The sequence below is a fragment of the Monopterus albus genome, unplaced genomic scaffold, assembly GCF_001952655.1.
Source record: "Monopterus albus unplaced genomic scaffold, M_albus_1.0 scaffold322.1, whole genome shotgun sequence".
In the NCBI taxonomy this organism is placed as follows: Eukaryota; Metazoa; Chordata; class Actinopteri; order Synbranchiformes; family Synbranchidae; genus Monopterus; species Monopterus albus.
Genome location: NW_018128202.1, coordinates 52,058 through 67,779, shown reverse-complemented (window position 1 = coordinate 67,779; position 15,722 = coordinate 52,058). Strand labels below are relative to the sequence as shown.

Genomic DNA, 15,722 nt, shown 5'->3' with positions numbered 1-15,722 from the left:
AAGGAGCAATATTAATAGGAGTCTGAACAGATTTAGAGTCTGTAGCTATACCTGTGTTCTTGCACATGTTATGGTTGCCATACCAACACATAGATTAGTTAGTGCAGTGTATGTGTGCAGCTCTGTGCGTGTGTGTTTTTTATCCTTTTCATCTGAGAGCTCCTGTGTATGATACTCCAAAACATGGGTGGCCGAATCCCAAATGGGAGCATGGGAAGGAATGCATTCAGAATCCCAGAGTGGCTGAAGGCTCTACTCGGCTCCACTCAGTCCTCTCCCTTTTAACTTCCCACCCCACACTTGACTTTCCTCTTTTAATCCTGGTGTGCCTCCAGTACTTACCCTTCCTGTCCCGTGTTCATCTCGTCCACTCATCTGCCTTCTTTTCTTCCCTGTTAATGTGCTGGGAAACAAAAGCTTTGTATGTGTGTCATGGAGGATGTAACATGTGACCAGGCAGACATCAAGGCTGTATAGGCATAACCTTTATTGCCAAGTATTATCAAAAATACAAGGACACAATGGCCCCCAATGCATGATCATGTAATATATCATCTTACAGGAGTAAGTTTCATTTGCATTAGCTGTTAGCCTGTAGGCTAATCCGGCTAGACAGTCAATAACAAGGGTGCGTGTCTTGCAGGGAGAGACACTGAAAGACAGTTGTGAAGTGTGTCATTGCAGGGTGCAAGGGTTTAAAAAATTTGGCTGCATGGTTTTGATTTACCCTAGATGCACTTTCTGCCTCCCTCTCTCTGTCTTTTCCTGTCTATATTTCTCTCTGTCTCTGTTTCTCCCTCTCTGTCCATGTTGAGTAGCTGCCAGGCTCAATTAAAGGGACTGGAAGGCAGCATATACCCACTTCAAAGCCATCTCCTCTGGCAGCATTTAGCCACACCATTTGTATATACAGTAAGCACACTCGCACAAACAAACACAAGAGGACAGGAAAGCTAGCCAAAAGCCTTGGAGAGTGAGATTAGGGAAGAGAGAAAACTGATTCAAAGGTGGGTGGTGGGGTGATGGGATGAGGTGGAATGAAGTGAATGATGGTGAGATTAACTGAGGATATAAAAGTGAAGACAGGAGGGTTAGGCTTAGTTGAGTAAAGGACAGAAGCAGAGGGGAGATGACTATAGCTCATCTAAAGCAGTGCACGCACAAACCTGAATACTGCTAGGGCTGTGCGATACTGACAAAAAGAAATCGAGATAATTTTTTGGGATATTGTCAATAACGATAAGCAGACGATGTTTTGCATTCTTCAAAAAAATCTTTTGATAAAATCTTATACTAGCTTGCTTTCTTTAATAGCAGATTAATTGTTGCTTACTAATGGCAGTAGTGGAAACGAGCACTACAGCAATGCACAAACATTGAAATTACTTTTGGAAAATGATTCAGCTACAGTTTGCTGAGTGTGTTTTTGTGATGGTGCCTTGGCTGGTTTAGTCCTGTTTTGGACTGATTAGATTTTGGTGGTCAAAGGTGAAGGTCACTATGACCTTTACGTCCATCCCATTTTCATGAACACAATATCTCAGGAACGCCTCGAGGGGATTAATTCCAGTTAAACACACCTAATATCTTTTAAATTCCCTCATCTTAATTACATGGGTTTCAACCACAAAGACCTGGAAAGAGGACACACTACAGAGATGCACAAAAATGATTAGATTTATAATCCTATTTAATATATATCCAAACTTGACATTTACTATTGTATACACAACCCACATTCTTTATTGCCATTCCCAGAATTTGTGTTTGCGTGCTGCTGTCTTGATGTCCCTGTTTATTCCTGTTATTCCTGCGGAAAACTGCTATTTAGAACATTTTAATTTTGCCTGGGTTTCGAATCTAAAACACACATACACATCCCTCATGAATAACAAGTATGATTTCTCTTTAAGTGTAGAGTTGTAACTTGATCTTCTTTCCAGTATCACTGCATTTCTAATCTCTTTGTGCTGTAGGACCAGTCCTGCCACCTCTGCTGTTAAATTAAAAATGGAAGTACAGCTCTGGCTTCCATAAATTAAATGCTAGTTTGGGAGCCATAATGGCTGATGATTTGCAGGGCAACAGTGCATATCTGTGACAAACACGCAAACTCACATACACACACCCCTCATCAGCTCTGGCTGGAAGAGTAACGCAACAGCCCCGGGCTTCAGCACATCCACCTGTGAATACCGAATGTCAGAGTCATCCTGGCCCTAAACCCTGCTTCATTTCCCATTGTTAGTATAGCTATAAGGAAAGTGGTTGCCATTAGGGAATAGAATAATTTACTGAATATTGTATGGGCTCAGCTCCCACAGCTGTTTTAATTGGCAGGCTCTCTTTTAAGTGGAATAAATTTATCTAGGCATTTACTCCTTGTAAATGGACCATTAAAGAGCTTTTGTCTGCTTCTGGCGACATACTGTAAACCTGTTTAAGAGTGAATACGTCTGAGAGAATTGTACAAACAAGATGATGTCACATGCAAGACAGAGCAGCTGGTATAGTTGTCTCCACTCATCTGCCTCTTTGTCTCAAACAAAAGACAATTAGCATCAACACATGCACTCAAAGCTTTCATCTCCTTCTCTTTGTGTCTTTGTCTGTGTGTGTCACTGTGTGGGTATAGGACATCTAACAGCAGCGCCACACTGTCCTCATGCGTGTCGATGGAACCGTGTGTGTGCCCAGAGGAGTGTATGTTCACCGCTCTGTCCCACGCTGATGTCACCTTCCGTAAGATGGAGGGCTACCTGAGGACCCGGCAGCTGTGCGATGTCATACTGGTGGCTGGAGACAGGCGGATACCTGCACACAGGTAAGAGCAAAGAGAGACAGACATGCTATATGCACTGTTGAAATGATTAGTGGATTGATTAGTCAGTCAGAGGCAAATATTTGGCAGTAATCAATCAATCATTTTGAGTCTTTCTTTAAAGGAAATATCTCAAAATGTATCTCCTCAAATGTAAAGATTTTCTGGTTTCTTTATTCTTCTGTGATAGAAAACTCCATATTTTTGGGTTTTGGACTGTTTTATTAGTGAAAACAAGACATTTGAAGATGCCACCTTGGGCTTTGGGAAATTGTGATTGACATGTTTTATACAGTTTATAGGCCAAACTACTAACATCAATAAATGAAGAAAATACTCAAAAGATTAACTGAGTAAAAGTTAGTTAGTTGCACCCATAATGCTTAGCTAAGATTGTGATGTTGAATATACTGTAAGCGTAAGATTAGGCCTGCAACTAATGATTACTTTCATTATTGATCAATTTCTCAATTTCTTTGATTTGTTATTGTTTGGACCAAAAAGGGACAAAAATTGTGTGAAATTTTCCCATGATTCCAGTTTCCAAGAATCCAAGGTGAGGTCTTATATCACAGGTTTTATACAACTTAGTTCAAAATCCAAAGATGTTTCATTTGTATTGATATAAAACCGACAACTATCAAATCTTTTTCTGTGAAAAGTGTCAATCAGTGTTTGCCACTTTTGCTTGCTTAAGTCTTAAAGCATCAATTGATCAAAATTGTAGATGATTAATTTTCTCAATTATTTAACTCTTCATTTCTTCACTATACATTATTTGTACTTCACCAGTGTTAGAAACCTGTGTAACACACACACACACACACACACACACACACACATGCTCACTGAAACGCAAACACACGCGCAGATGTGCCACTCAACATAAATGCAACTACAGCTGGTACAGATCGTCAATTAGTTGATCAACTGAAAATAAATCTGCAAATATTTTAATAGTCAAGGAATCAGTTTCAGTCCCTTTCCAGGCAAACAGACAGTATGCTGAGTTCAGCTTCTTGAATATGAGGATTTGTTGCTTTGTCTCTTTCATATCATTGCAAATTTGGCAACAACAAATATGACACAAACTACATACACAGGAAAGAACCTTTCACACAGCCATGGCCATAATAGTCCCCTTTTATTTTTGTAGTCTCTGTGTATCACACAGGGTCAGCTGAGCCTCTGAATCATGCATCAAGCACACACACACACACACACAAGCCTGTCATCCACCTCACAGCCCCCACTTCTCTTTGTCCGATCTCTGGGCATGTGGCCACTGGTGCAGCGGCAGGGTCCATCTGCACAAGCATGGGACAGAAACGCAGCCCTCCACCAGGAGAAAGACTCCTTTTTTCTCACTGCCGTCCTCTCCTGCCTCATTTGATTGAGTCCTCCAGGCACAGATGGTGACAAACAAAAAAGCCCTGCTGTATGAGAATCCTAATGGTGTATGTGAAAGAGTGCCTCTGCATCTGTGCAAATGTGTTGAGTGTGAGTGTGTGTGTGTGTGTGTGTCAGTAAGAGTGTAGGAGTAAAATGTCTTTGGTGTGTCAGTAAGAGTGTAGGAGTAAAACGTCTTTGAAAGTGAATGTTTTGTTTGCAATTGATTTATTGTATGTGTAGGATAAAAGTGGTTTTCTGGGAACAAAACATACACCCTTGTCCTCTCCCTTTTATATGTACACACAAATAAATGCACCGTTCATGTGGAATAGGCCATTCGTACTGTCTATATCCACTAGTTCTTGTGGAGTTTGTTCCAAGCAGCGTACTGTGAGCAAAACAGAGTTTCTATATGTGTGTAGAACAAACTTCGAACTTTGTGTTTGTTTTCTCATCTGGACACGAGGTGATCTTAGTGAGTATACATTTACAGTAGATCTGAAACGTTTGTGTTCCGTTAACGTAAATCAATACCGTAGGTTAAGCGCTGTCGCCCCCACAGCAAGAACGTTCTGTGTTAAACCATAAATCAGCTGTCAAAACCTTCTGGTGCCATCAGAATCATAAATCATCATTTCACGCCTCAGTTTGACAGAAGGGGTCCTCTTATACTCTCTACCAACAATAAATTGCCTCTACTGTCTGTCCCTCAGTGTGTCAGTCCTGGATCAGCTTCTTTGTCTGTACCATATACCTCCATTGTTGTTCAAAAACAATTAAAAACACATCAGTGAAACACAGTGCTACATTGGGTGACATGCTTCTTCATTAGTAAACCCCAGCGTGAGGGTCTATTGGAATGTATAGAAAGCAGAGAGCATGCACAGTTGACTCTAACTTGTGATCACTTCAATAAATTACAGCTCCATGCCTTTGGGGCAACATAGTCAGGTCTTGGATTTCATAATGAAAAAAACGTGTCACCCAGTGCAGCAGTGTCAGATTGTACCATTTTGCTGCTGAAAGGCTAATCCAGCCAAATGTTATTGAGACATTTCACTGAAAACCACAAAATGTCAGTCTTCTGGTGGCACTAGAAAAACAAGTCAGGGAATCATTAGGATTCATCATGTTGGAACCATTTCACAACAATTTTACCATGTCACAACATTTTGCACCAGTCCAGATGGGAAAACTTCGTTGCTGGTACAGTAGCATTAGATGATGTCAGGGGAACACGAGCCATTAGGATCCTTCCTCTGGCAATTCATCTAATAGGTGTATTATGACTAAAGAATGTATTTGTCCTATGGCCTACCTTTATTTTTGAGTATGTAGAGAAAAGTCACAGCAGTTGAGTCTCTCTCACCACCCCTCCTGTTGTTTTTACTCTGTTTTTCCACTGCTGCATCTGTACCAAGCAGCACATGCACACAAACAGACACAGTGTTCACTTTCCAGCTCTTGGATTTGTTTCCTGAGTCCAACTCATCTGTTTCCTGCTCTCCTCACTCTGGCATTTTGTCTGCTCCCTGCTCTTTCCATTGCACTGTGGCGCACTGCCTGTCTTCAGCACACTGCATTTGTTTGTGTGTAAATAACGTGCTGCTGTATATACTGTAGCTTGTGTCACTCACAGCAAGTCAGACAGAGACCCACATGAAAAATTAAGAAGTAGAAATGCTGTGTATGTGTGTGTCAGAGAGCAAGAGAGAGATGAGAGAGATACCTGCCTGGAATACTGGAATAACAACTTCCTTATAGTTAATTTTGACATATTTGTGTGTAAAATATACACACACAGTTCATCTGTGCTTCAGGCCATCTGTCAAGGTCCCAGTGTCACACTCAGTAATGAGATTGTACACGTAAGACTTAACACATTCAGTGCACACACATACATATTCAAAACAAAAAAATACACACAACAATGGAAGCAGAAGGTCAACATGTAAAAATCTGTCAATATGGGAGTGAAGTAGAACTTTAATGTGATTGGTTTCCTTATCTTGAATCATATTTAGATCAGCACATCAAATTTACTAAAATCAACTGTGGTCTGAAAAACTGCTGCATATAGTATGTCACTGTCTAGTTGCTTCCCTCAGACAGCCACAAAGGTTCTCCAAGAGGCAGGGATGAAAAATACTGCACAACAGTTACTTTCTGGCAGTTTTTAAATATTTTAATGTGTGTGTGTGTGTGTGTGCAAGTAACTTCATGGTGACATGAAAGTAACATTAAGAAATGTTTTATACTGACCATTCAGTGGGCATAGTCTTCTCTCTCCATCTCTTTGTGTCTCCTCCATGAGCTCAGCTGGTGTGAGTGACACATGCAAATTGAATAATACCCTCTTTGACTGCAAGGACTGGCATAGTACATGCCACGACTTGATCTGACTACAGTTGGGTTTTTTTTTTACTGTATGTGAAAAACTGCAGTGCAGTTTGACTATTGCATGGAGGACATCAAGCTGTTTATCCTCAATATTGTACAAACATCTGGAAATGCCTAAGGCCCATCTTAGGCTTTTATTTGCGCAGTTGTCTTCTCTCAAAATGAGAGATCTCTTCAGAGAGAAAAATGTCCATGGTGACAGTCTCATTCATAGGGCAAAGTCAGGTGACTGTTATTCCTTTGACTAATAAATTATTTAATTCTATCTGGAGAGCATACATGTAGAATTTCCCACTTTGTTGAAGAAGTAATTATATGTTGGTCCAATAACTATATGAAAAGACATGACGGTAATGTTACAAGATGCACATATCTCTGTTTCTCTGCCTGTATTACTGCCAGCATCTTTATGTTAATATGACAACATTTATTTAAAACTTGTTCCACGTTGAAAGTGTTAAGATGAGCAGACAATGATATAGAATAACAGGCAGATAAGAAAAAATGTTTTTCATCACTCTTGCATAGATAAGTGGATGTGTGTGTCACATCACAGTAAGATGGTGTGCTCTAAAGACTACAGACCTACAGTATGTGAGAAGTTGTCATTGTCTGGTGTGGTTACTTACAGAATAATGCTGTAAGTAATACATATTTTCAGCCTGCAGACTTGCTTGACATGATGCTGCACTCCTACCTCACAAGCATATCCCCCACAATAATGCATTGTAACTCCTTTGTGTCTTTTAATATATTTACAGGGTGATAATGTTATGCGTTGTTTGGTTGTAGCATCATTTCCTGGCGGCTTTCCTTCTCTCTTATGCATCTTTGTCCCCGTCAGCAAGGTCAAATTACTCTGTTCCTCTATTAGAACTGTCCATCCTCACTCTGCTCCCACAGGCTGGTCCTCTCATCCGTGTCGGACTACTTTGCGGCCATGTTCACCAGTGATGTGCGGGAGGCCAAGCAGGATGAGGTGAAGATGGAAGGAGTAGACCCTGATGCACTCTGGGTCCTGGTGCAGTATGCATACACAGGTACATACTTTATTAAGTACACCTATACCGCTGTATGCAATTCAGTGCAACACTGCCTTAACAACTGTGTTTATGAAACTCAAAATGCTTCGGTGTTTGGTAAAATTATTCTACATGTATAAATTCCATTCTATGTGTATTATTGAGGTCACAGTCAAAGGTGGTGGTGTTGACTACGTTATGTTCAGAGGTGTCTCTGTTTGTCTTCCCCGGTTACATACATGGGAGGGTCGGAACAATAGGAACAATAAAGTGTATCTCCCTTGTTAGAAAATCAGTGCACTGTCAGGTTGCTCACCTTCTACAGATGAAATCACATGATATGATATTATCAGATGTGGTCAAACTGTGATTTAAGTAATATGTCAGTTTAATGAATTTGTAAGATTAATATCTCACATTAGGAACAAATGGGCTTTGCTCCCCCTCCCAGCCAATACATCTCCTTGGGTTGCTCACCTTTAAATATGTTTTAGATCTCAAGGATGGTCAGATTGCCACATAGAATTTTCCAAACTACTCCAGCTGTTGTTTTCTATGTGTACATCAGTGTCATCTCTGCTCCTAAGATCAAGGGTGACACCATTGTTTCACTACACTCAGAGTTACAAAGTTCACATTATAGGGGCATGTTGTTTTTCCTGACAGGTGAGGTTTGTTGTTTTAGATTAATGGAAAATTGAAACACTGACAGGCTAGGCTTTAAAAACATAGCTAGGTAACAGGAGATAACCCCATTATTAGAAACTGTAGTAATGAGCTTTATATCAAGTCTATTACTGAAGTAGGTTGTAAGTTTATTGCCACTCATAATGTGCTGCATGAAATGCTCCTCATCAGCCAGTATCAAATCAATGCTTTTATTCCTATAATTGAGTAGTTTTCCTGGGGTTTATCAAATAAAAGTTTTAGTCCACCACCTCTTAGGACTCTTGAGTCATGTGTGGCTCCGGGCCATTTGACCACTAAATCCAGGACTATGTAGTTCACACCCATAACCACGTGAATGTTAATGATGTGATAGCATTTTGATTCACATAAGTGTCCTTGTCTATGCTCGGTGTAATAATTTTAATGTGTGTGGTGCCAAAGATGAGTCATGACAATCCAGGGAAACCAGTGATCTGCAGGGATATGGAGCTGGTTTTTTTGTTGAGTCCAAGCTATGTGATGAAGGAGGGTGTGCATTATCTGTGGTGCTGTAAGAGCGATTTGATTTATTATGGCTGAAACTGTCACTTGTAACAAATCATCACCATTGCAAGGCTGCACCTTTCCTGTTAATAATAATGTAATGTTTTAATGAGCTTGGTTTCTGTGGAGACTGCGTGTGTTCTTTTAGCTGATGGAGCTGTTGAATCCTGCACAAGATATATGGTATCTTTTCATGAGGTCAGTGTCATTAAGTGTTAGCAAAATATCATTCCTCCCACAGAATCCGTACATATCTCTGTCTAAATGCCACCTCCTGGCAGCTCCTAACTGGTGAGGACGCCTCTATATTTTAGTGGAGATAAGAGAGATTTATTATTTTCCATACTGCAGTAAATAATTTTGGTCTCAGTTGAAAGATTAATGAGCAGTTTACTTGAGTTGAAATGATATTGCTCTTGAAATCTTAGACATGTTTTAAGTCCTTTTCCGGTCTGTCTTTGCTCATCATTCTTCTCAATCTCCCTGTTGTTCAGGCCGTCTCGAGCTGAGGGAGGACACCATCGAGTCTTTGCTGTCAGCCTCTTGTCTTCTACAGCTGTCATCTGTGGTTCAGGCTTGCTGCTCCTTCCTCATGAAACAGCTCCACCCCTCTAACTGTCTGGGCATCCGCTCCTACGCTGATGCTCAGGGCTGTCATGACCTGCAGAGGGCCGCTCACGCCTACACCATGGTGGGTACACAGCCACTTCATATCAGCACCTCTAACATTTGTAGATCCACCACAAGAAAATAAATGAAATGACTGCATCATGACATACTGATTTGAAAATAATGATGTTCATTCATGCTTAATGTTTTAACAGCTAAATTTCTCTTTCACAACTTCTTTTTCTCCAGTTAGACTTTGGTCATTCCTCATTCTTGTTGTTATTCTTGGTAACAAATTGAAAACCCATTATAGTCCCAATGGCAGCACAGGGTTGCTATGGTGATGGTGAAATAGTTCCTTCATGGACTTGATTACTCTTTTTCTTTTCTTGTCTTGTTTCTCCTGTCTTTATGTGCCTGTTTCTTCTCTCCGCCTTCTCCCTCTGTGTGTGTCTCTGTCATCATCAGTGTTCTTCTTTCTCTCTCAGTGGATTATTGTTAAACTTTAATCTGGGATAATTATGTTGTAGAGGCAGCTTTATCTGTATGTGACTGTCCACCTGTGTCTGTAAATCACTTACATATGTATTCACACACACACGCGCGCGCACACACACACACACACACACACACACACACACACACACACACACAGCTCATTGGATTATTGTAGCCTATGTGTAAGAGCTGTACAATAGATTGACTTGGTATAGAGAAGTCTACATAGTTTTTGTTTCCTTTTTACAGTTTAAGGGAAAAGCAGGTCTCATTTAAATGTTTTTTTTTTATTCCCACAGATGAGGCTTACCTCAAACATAAATAAATGTATAATTATACAAATGTGAAAACATGTCTACAATAGCTATGGCAAACCGTACATTCATAGTACAGTGACAACCATCATTATCATTTTTGTCATCTCCAGATACTTATTTTTCTCCAGCTTTTCTCATCCATCGTTTTGACCTTTCTCAAGTCCCTATTTCTTTCCTTTTTTCCTCTTCGCCTGCCTCCTTCCAACACTTGATCCCTCTTCACTCAAATTCTCTTCGTTCTTTTCAGTTTCCAGCCCCCTCTTTCTTCTGCAATACCATATTCATCCATCCTTACGCCTTTGGAACTAATATTAAGAGTCTTGTTACTTCCCTGCTGTTAAAACTCTAATTGACTCTGCTCTTACATGTAACCTGTTGCTCTGCTTTACTATAACCTGGCTTTTATCTTCATTTTTCTCACCATCTCCTCCTTCTCTCTCTCTGCCAGGAAAACTTTTTGGAGGTGGTTGGAGACCAGGAGTTCCTGGTGCTCCCTGTGGAGGAGATGGAGAGGCTGCTCACTTCTGATGACATCAATGTGCCCAATGAGGAAACTGTGGTGACCTCTTTGCTAACGTGGGTCCGTCATGATGCAGCCACTCGGCAACGCCACCTGCCTTTGTTGCTGGCTCACGTCCGACTGCCTCTACTGCAGCCACAGGTGAGGGCTGCAAAGAACTCTTGTCATGTAATATACTATAATTGCCCAAAGTGATTACATAATTAGGGATGGACCGATCCAATATTTTCTCTTCTATGAAAATATCCCAACCTAAAGTATCTATCTGAATCAGCTACTGATGTCACACCAGTGCTGCCTTTTCCCACAAATTAAAAGCGGTTTGTCACAGTTTCAAATGAACAGGACAGGATCCGAAATTGTGAATTTTAAAATGACATTGACAAAGAAACTGTTGATGTGGACTGGTTGGGGTCGATACCTGATCCACTCATAAGGTCAGTATCAGCATAGGTACTGTACTCCTCAGCTGTAAAATAGAAATATCTTGTGAAATTTCAGTTCAATAAAGCTTCTTTTCTCCATGTAAGATCAGTTGTATGCAGCAGCTAGCTCCCAAGATCAGCTGGTCGACTGTGGTTCAGGGGGTAGAGCAGTTGTTTCCCAACCAGAAGGTTGGAAATTCGAATCATGGTGCCTACATGTCGAAGTGTCCTTGGGCAAGACACTGAAGCCGAAGTTTCCCCAGGTGGCTAGAGCCATCGGTGCGAGTTGGCATTGCAGATGGTTGCCTTGGTTCTGTACCTGAAACAAATTCCTTGTGTGTGTAACATACTTGACCAAATAAAATGATTATCTTATCTGAAATACAGACAACCAAAAGAAACCTGTATGTTCCTGAGAAGCAAATGGTTAAAAGGTTAATTACATTTACCAAAGTATTTTATATATGTGTTCCTGAGGTGGTGGTGGTGGTGGTTCATTTTTCTTGGTGTGTGGCATCCATCAACACATTTTGAACTATGCAAATGGCTCATATCTTATCGTTTCTCACAACAGAGTAAGAGTTTTCCTCCACTGGTTGATGAGCTGCTGATTGTTTTCCATGGCCAAATGTGTCTCCTGATCTCTTCCTCCCTCTTCTATTCTACTTCTTCCTGGCTCCAGTTTGTCTCTCACTCTGTTTCACTATCCCCTTTAGGCAATTAGCAGCTTTATAGCCATTACGCTAACCGTAGATCACAGCCATTATTCTGTCAGGTGTGTGTAGCTGTTTGTTGCGTTTGTGTCTGCGTGTACTTGAGTGTGTGCACACATATTTCTGCACTCTTTATCCTCCTCCATCTCCTTCCTAGCAAATGTAGGAAGAGTGTCTGGTAATGTGATGCTGAGATGTTTATATGCCTCAGTTACTGTCTGTGGATGCATGCACATGCAAACTCACTTGCATGCTTTAAACCATAATTATTTAATTCCTTAACTGCAGTTATATTGTTTATCTTCATCATCCTCATCAGGCATTTCCCTCGCTGTATACAAAGAGAATGTAAAGATAAACTCCCCTTGCAGCACTCCCTCTGCCTGCATCTATACATCTTCCCATTTCCACAGTTGTGCGGTATACAATATGAACACCTCAGATATATGACCCTGCCCTGGTCAGCTGAAAGCGCAAGTAGCTGTAACATGTAATCACAGAGAAGGAGGGATGGCTGAGAGGTACAGCAGTGGAACAGTGACAGAGCAGAGAGCACAAGCAAAAGAGACACAGACCCAAGGGTTGATTCAGCCTTTAACGACATAGCAGCCCCGCCTCGACCACCACGCTTAACTGCCAAGTGAATTAACAATCAGCAACTTCATGAGCTGTAAAATGCCAATTAACCAAGGAACAAACATTACACAGACAACCAATCAGTATTCATCAACCAATTAGTCAGCTCTCTATCTAGGGCACCATTTGATTACTCATCAAGAGGATGTCGATTCACCAGATTAGCAGCTTTAATCCCGTCACTCTTATTACCACTGTCACACATAAAGCACACACACTTGGTTTAATTTTCTCACAAGGGCATCTGTAGCAGTAAACCCGACAGGGTGTGCCCAACAGATATACCAGGCAGTAACAGTAGGGTTATGCTAGAATAAACTGGTTTATACAACATGGTGTCTGACTGCATCAGAAATCCACTGTGTTTATAGTTGTTCCACATGGCAAGATGCAATCATTATTTATATATGAGAATTACAACTCACATTTTCAGATAGTCTCTCCTGGGTGACATTCATTGTGTTGTTTTGGTATGTAAACAGAAAAACAGACAGGAAAGGTGATTAGAGAAAGTAAAAAAGAAGTTAAGGGACAGGTTCAAACCATGCCTACTTTCTCATCACCAAACAGCTGGCCAATCACCGCATGAAGTCTGTGTGTGTGATTGTTGGGTCTGGAAAGATGTGCACATAGCTCCATCTGTTCCGATGATGAAGTCAACCACACACACACACACACACACACAATAGCAGAAGACACATCATGTTTTCTTTGCTTGATGTAAAACCCACATGTATAGACAGTTTCCTAGTATAAAAACAAAGAAAAGCAGATAAATTTCACTTTTTTAACCAGGTCATTTTCTCGTTTGAGGAGGTGGAACCTGTTTGTTTTATTTTTATTTTATTTTATTTATTTTTTTTTTTGCATTCTTGCTTGAACAAGTCTAACTACAGTGTTATGACCCCACAGAGGTCCAGGGGATACGGCATTGTAACTTATATGGGGGCTTGTTTGGGATATTTTTTTCATTCCCTGGCAGAAATGCAACCAAGAGAGTGAGACATTATAGTTTGGTTTGGTGGCATATGGTCTGTAACAATGGGTTTTGAGCTTCAGGACTTTCTTAGTCAGCCTAGGTTGGACAAGGTGGATGCTTGTTGAAAGGATGAATCAGGACTTTCTTAGTCAGCCTAGGTTGTTGAAAGGATGATTTAATATGTATAACTGCAGACTTTAGTAATACAGTTCTTCATTATGCTCTTAAGAAACACATTAAGCGAGTGTTAATTGAGAAGTTGACTGAGTTGAGAATACAGTGTTATACTGGTGAGCATGTGGTAGATGCTGAGCCAGTCGTAATGGCTACACCGACGAGGAACGCAGCCTGGAAAGTATACTTATATTTGTGTGTGTGTGTGTGTACTGTATACAGTATATGTATACAAATTATCAGGCTCCTCTGAAAGCGTACACAGACACACACCTGTCTAAATGTAAATTGTGTCATTTTTGCCTTTAGGGAGCACTTGCTTCCCACCACCTTTCCTCTTTCACAGACACTGATGCATTTTAAGGAACAGACTGGTGACTTGACCAGCTTCATGCTACCACCGCTGGCTGTGTGTGTGTGTGTGTGTGTTCATAGATGAGGTTAGAGGGTATGGACTAGAAAACTAATGAGATGTTGAGGACAGATTTGTCCTCTAGTGTGTCAGATGACCTGTGTGTGTGTGTGTGTGAGAACACTAATAGCTGACGGTCTGATCTGATTTACTCTCAATCAGTGAGAGGAACAGCTTTCATTCAATCCCCAGACCTCCACAATCAGTGATAACATCGTAATCACAGAACACGCATACAAACAGCAATTTGTCACGTGTCCTTGTGTATTAATGTGTGCCTTTCGTATGTGTGTGTAGTTCTTGGCAGACCTGGAGTCCAACCCTCTGCTGCGGGACAGTGTGGAGTGCCAGCGGCTGCTGATGGAGGGGATGAAGTATCACCTCCTACCCCAGCGCCGGCCCCTTCTTCAGAGCCCTCGCACTCGGCCCCGCAAGGCCACTGTTGGAGTCATGTTCGCTGTGGGGGGCATGGATGCTACGAAAGGTAGGACAGGCATTTCCATTAAGATGATAAAAAAGAAACCATAAAATATTAATAAATCGTCCCAAAAATGGTAAAATTATTTCATAATCAGTTCCGATCATAATCAGAGCTGACAGATGTGTGTGCATGTTCTATGTCTCCACATTAGCATTACAACCAGGTCTACAGTAAGAGACTGAGTGAGCTGCTCCAAAATAGTCCTACAGTCAGATGAGATTTTAGAGTCAGTATCATGTTTGTATTATTTGGCCCAAATTATGTTAAAAATGGGAAGCAACAACATAAGAAAAAAGAAGATATGGATAATAAAAAAAAAAATAAAGGATGCAGCTACATGTTTTAATTCCAAGCAGGTGGATGATCCCGGCGTGAAAAGGTGGTTTATGTGTTTGTGTTTTCCAGGTGCTACGAGTATTGAGCAGTACTGTCTGCGTCGGGACACGTGGAAGCAGGTTGCCACTATGAGTGGACGGAGACTGCAGTTTGGTGTAGCTGTCCTCGACGGCCGTCTTTATGTGGTGGGGGGCCGAGATGGACTGAAAACCCTCAACTCTGTGGAGTGTTACAACCCGCACAGCAAAACCTGGAGCGTCATGCCTCCCATGTCCACGCACAGGCATGGCTTAGGTGAGCCCCTTCTTTTGAGCACAAATGTGATTCAAGTATGAACTGAAATTGGCTTGGAAAGGTCCATCAAAATTTCAATTAGGCTTTAGTGTTGATACTGGCGGGTAATAGGGTAGCTGTTTGTAAGAGGATTGATTAAGGTGTTTGAATATTGAACATAGCATTTTACATGTACAATTTAAAAATAAAGTTACTTGAGGCTCTGTGATATTATTATTATTGATCCTTGCTGGAAAATTGTGTTTTCACAGTGAGGTCAGAGGTCAGTTTCAGCAACAGAACAGCACCTGATGTACTGATAGTAAGTGATTTAGTGTTGCTTAAGGACACGTTCAGCAGAGTGAATTTAACCTGTGTATCTTGTTTGAAGAGCTGTTTAACCACTTTGTAAACCTACTATTCTAATGACAACATCCGATTGTGTGAGGGTAGGTGGGGATTCATACACCCATCTGGCAGCACAGATGTTCTGGCAAACAAA

General features: G+C 41.1%; 1 protein-coding gene across 4 annotated transcripts in view; it reads left to right on the top strand.

The window, feature by feature from the left end:
- Window positions 1-15,722, top strand: part of klhl5 (kelch-like family member 5) — a 50,019-nt gene that overhangs the window by 27,646 nt on the left and 6,651 nt on the right. For all 4 annotated transcript variants that reach the window (XM_020624200.1, XM_020624203.1, XM_020624201.1 and 1 more), the window contains 6 exons: window positions 2,636-2,824; window positions 7,517-7,653; window positions 9,342-9,538; window positions 10,720-10,932; window positions 14,428-14,614; window positions 15,017-15,241. In XM_020624200.1, coding sequence (XP_020479856.1) covers window positions 2,676-2,824; window positions 7,517-7,653; window positions 9,342-9,538; window positions 10,720-10,932; window positions 14,428-14,614; window positions 15,017-15,241 — 1,108 coding nt within the window. In that variant the 5' untranslated portion in view covers window positions 2,636-2,675. The remainder of the gene's footprint in view (window positions 1-2,635; window positions 2,825-7,516; window positions 7,654-9,341; window positions 9,539-10,719; window positions 10,933-14,427; window positions 14,615-15,016; window positions 15,242-15,722) is intronic.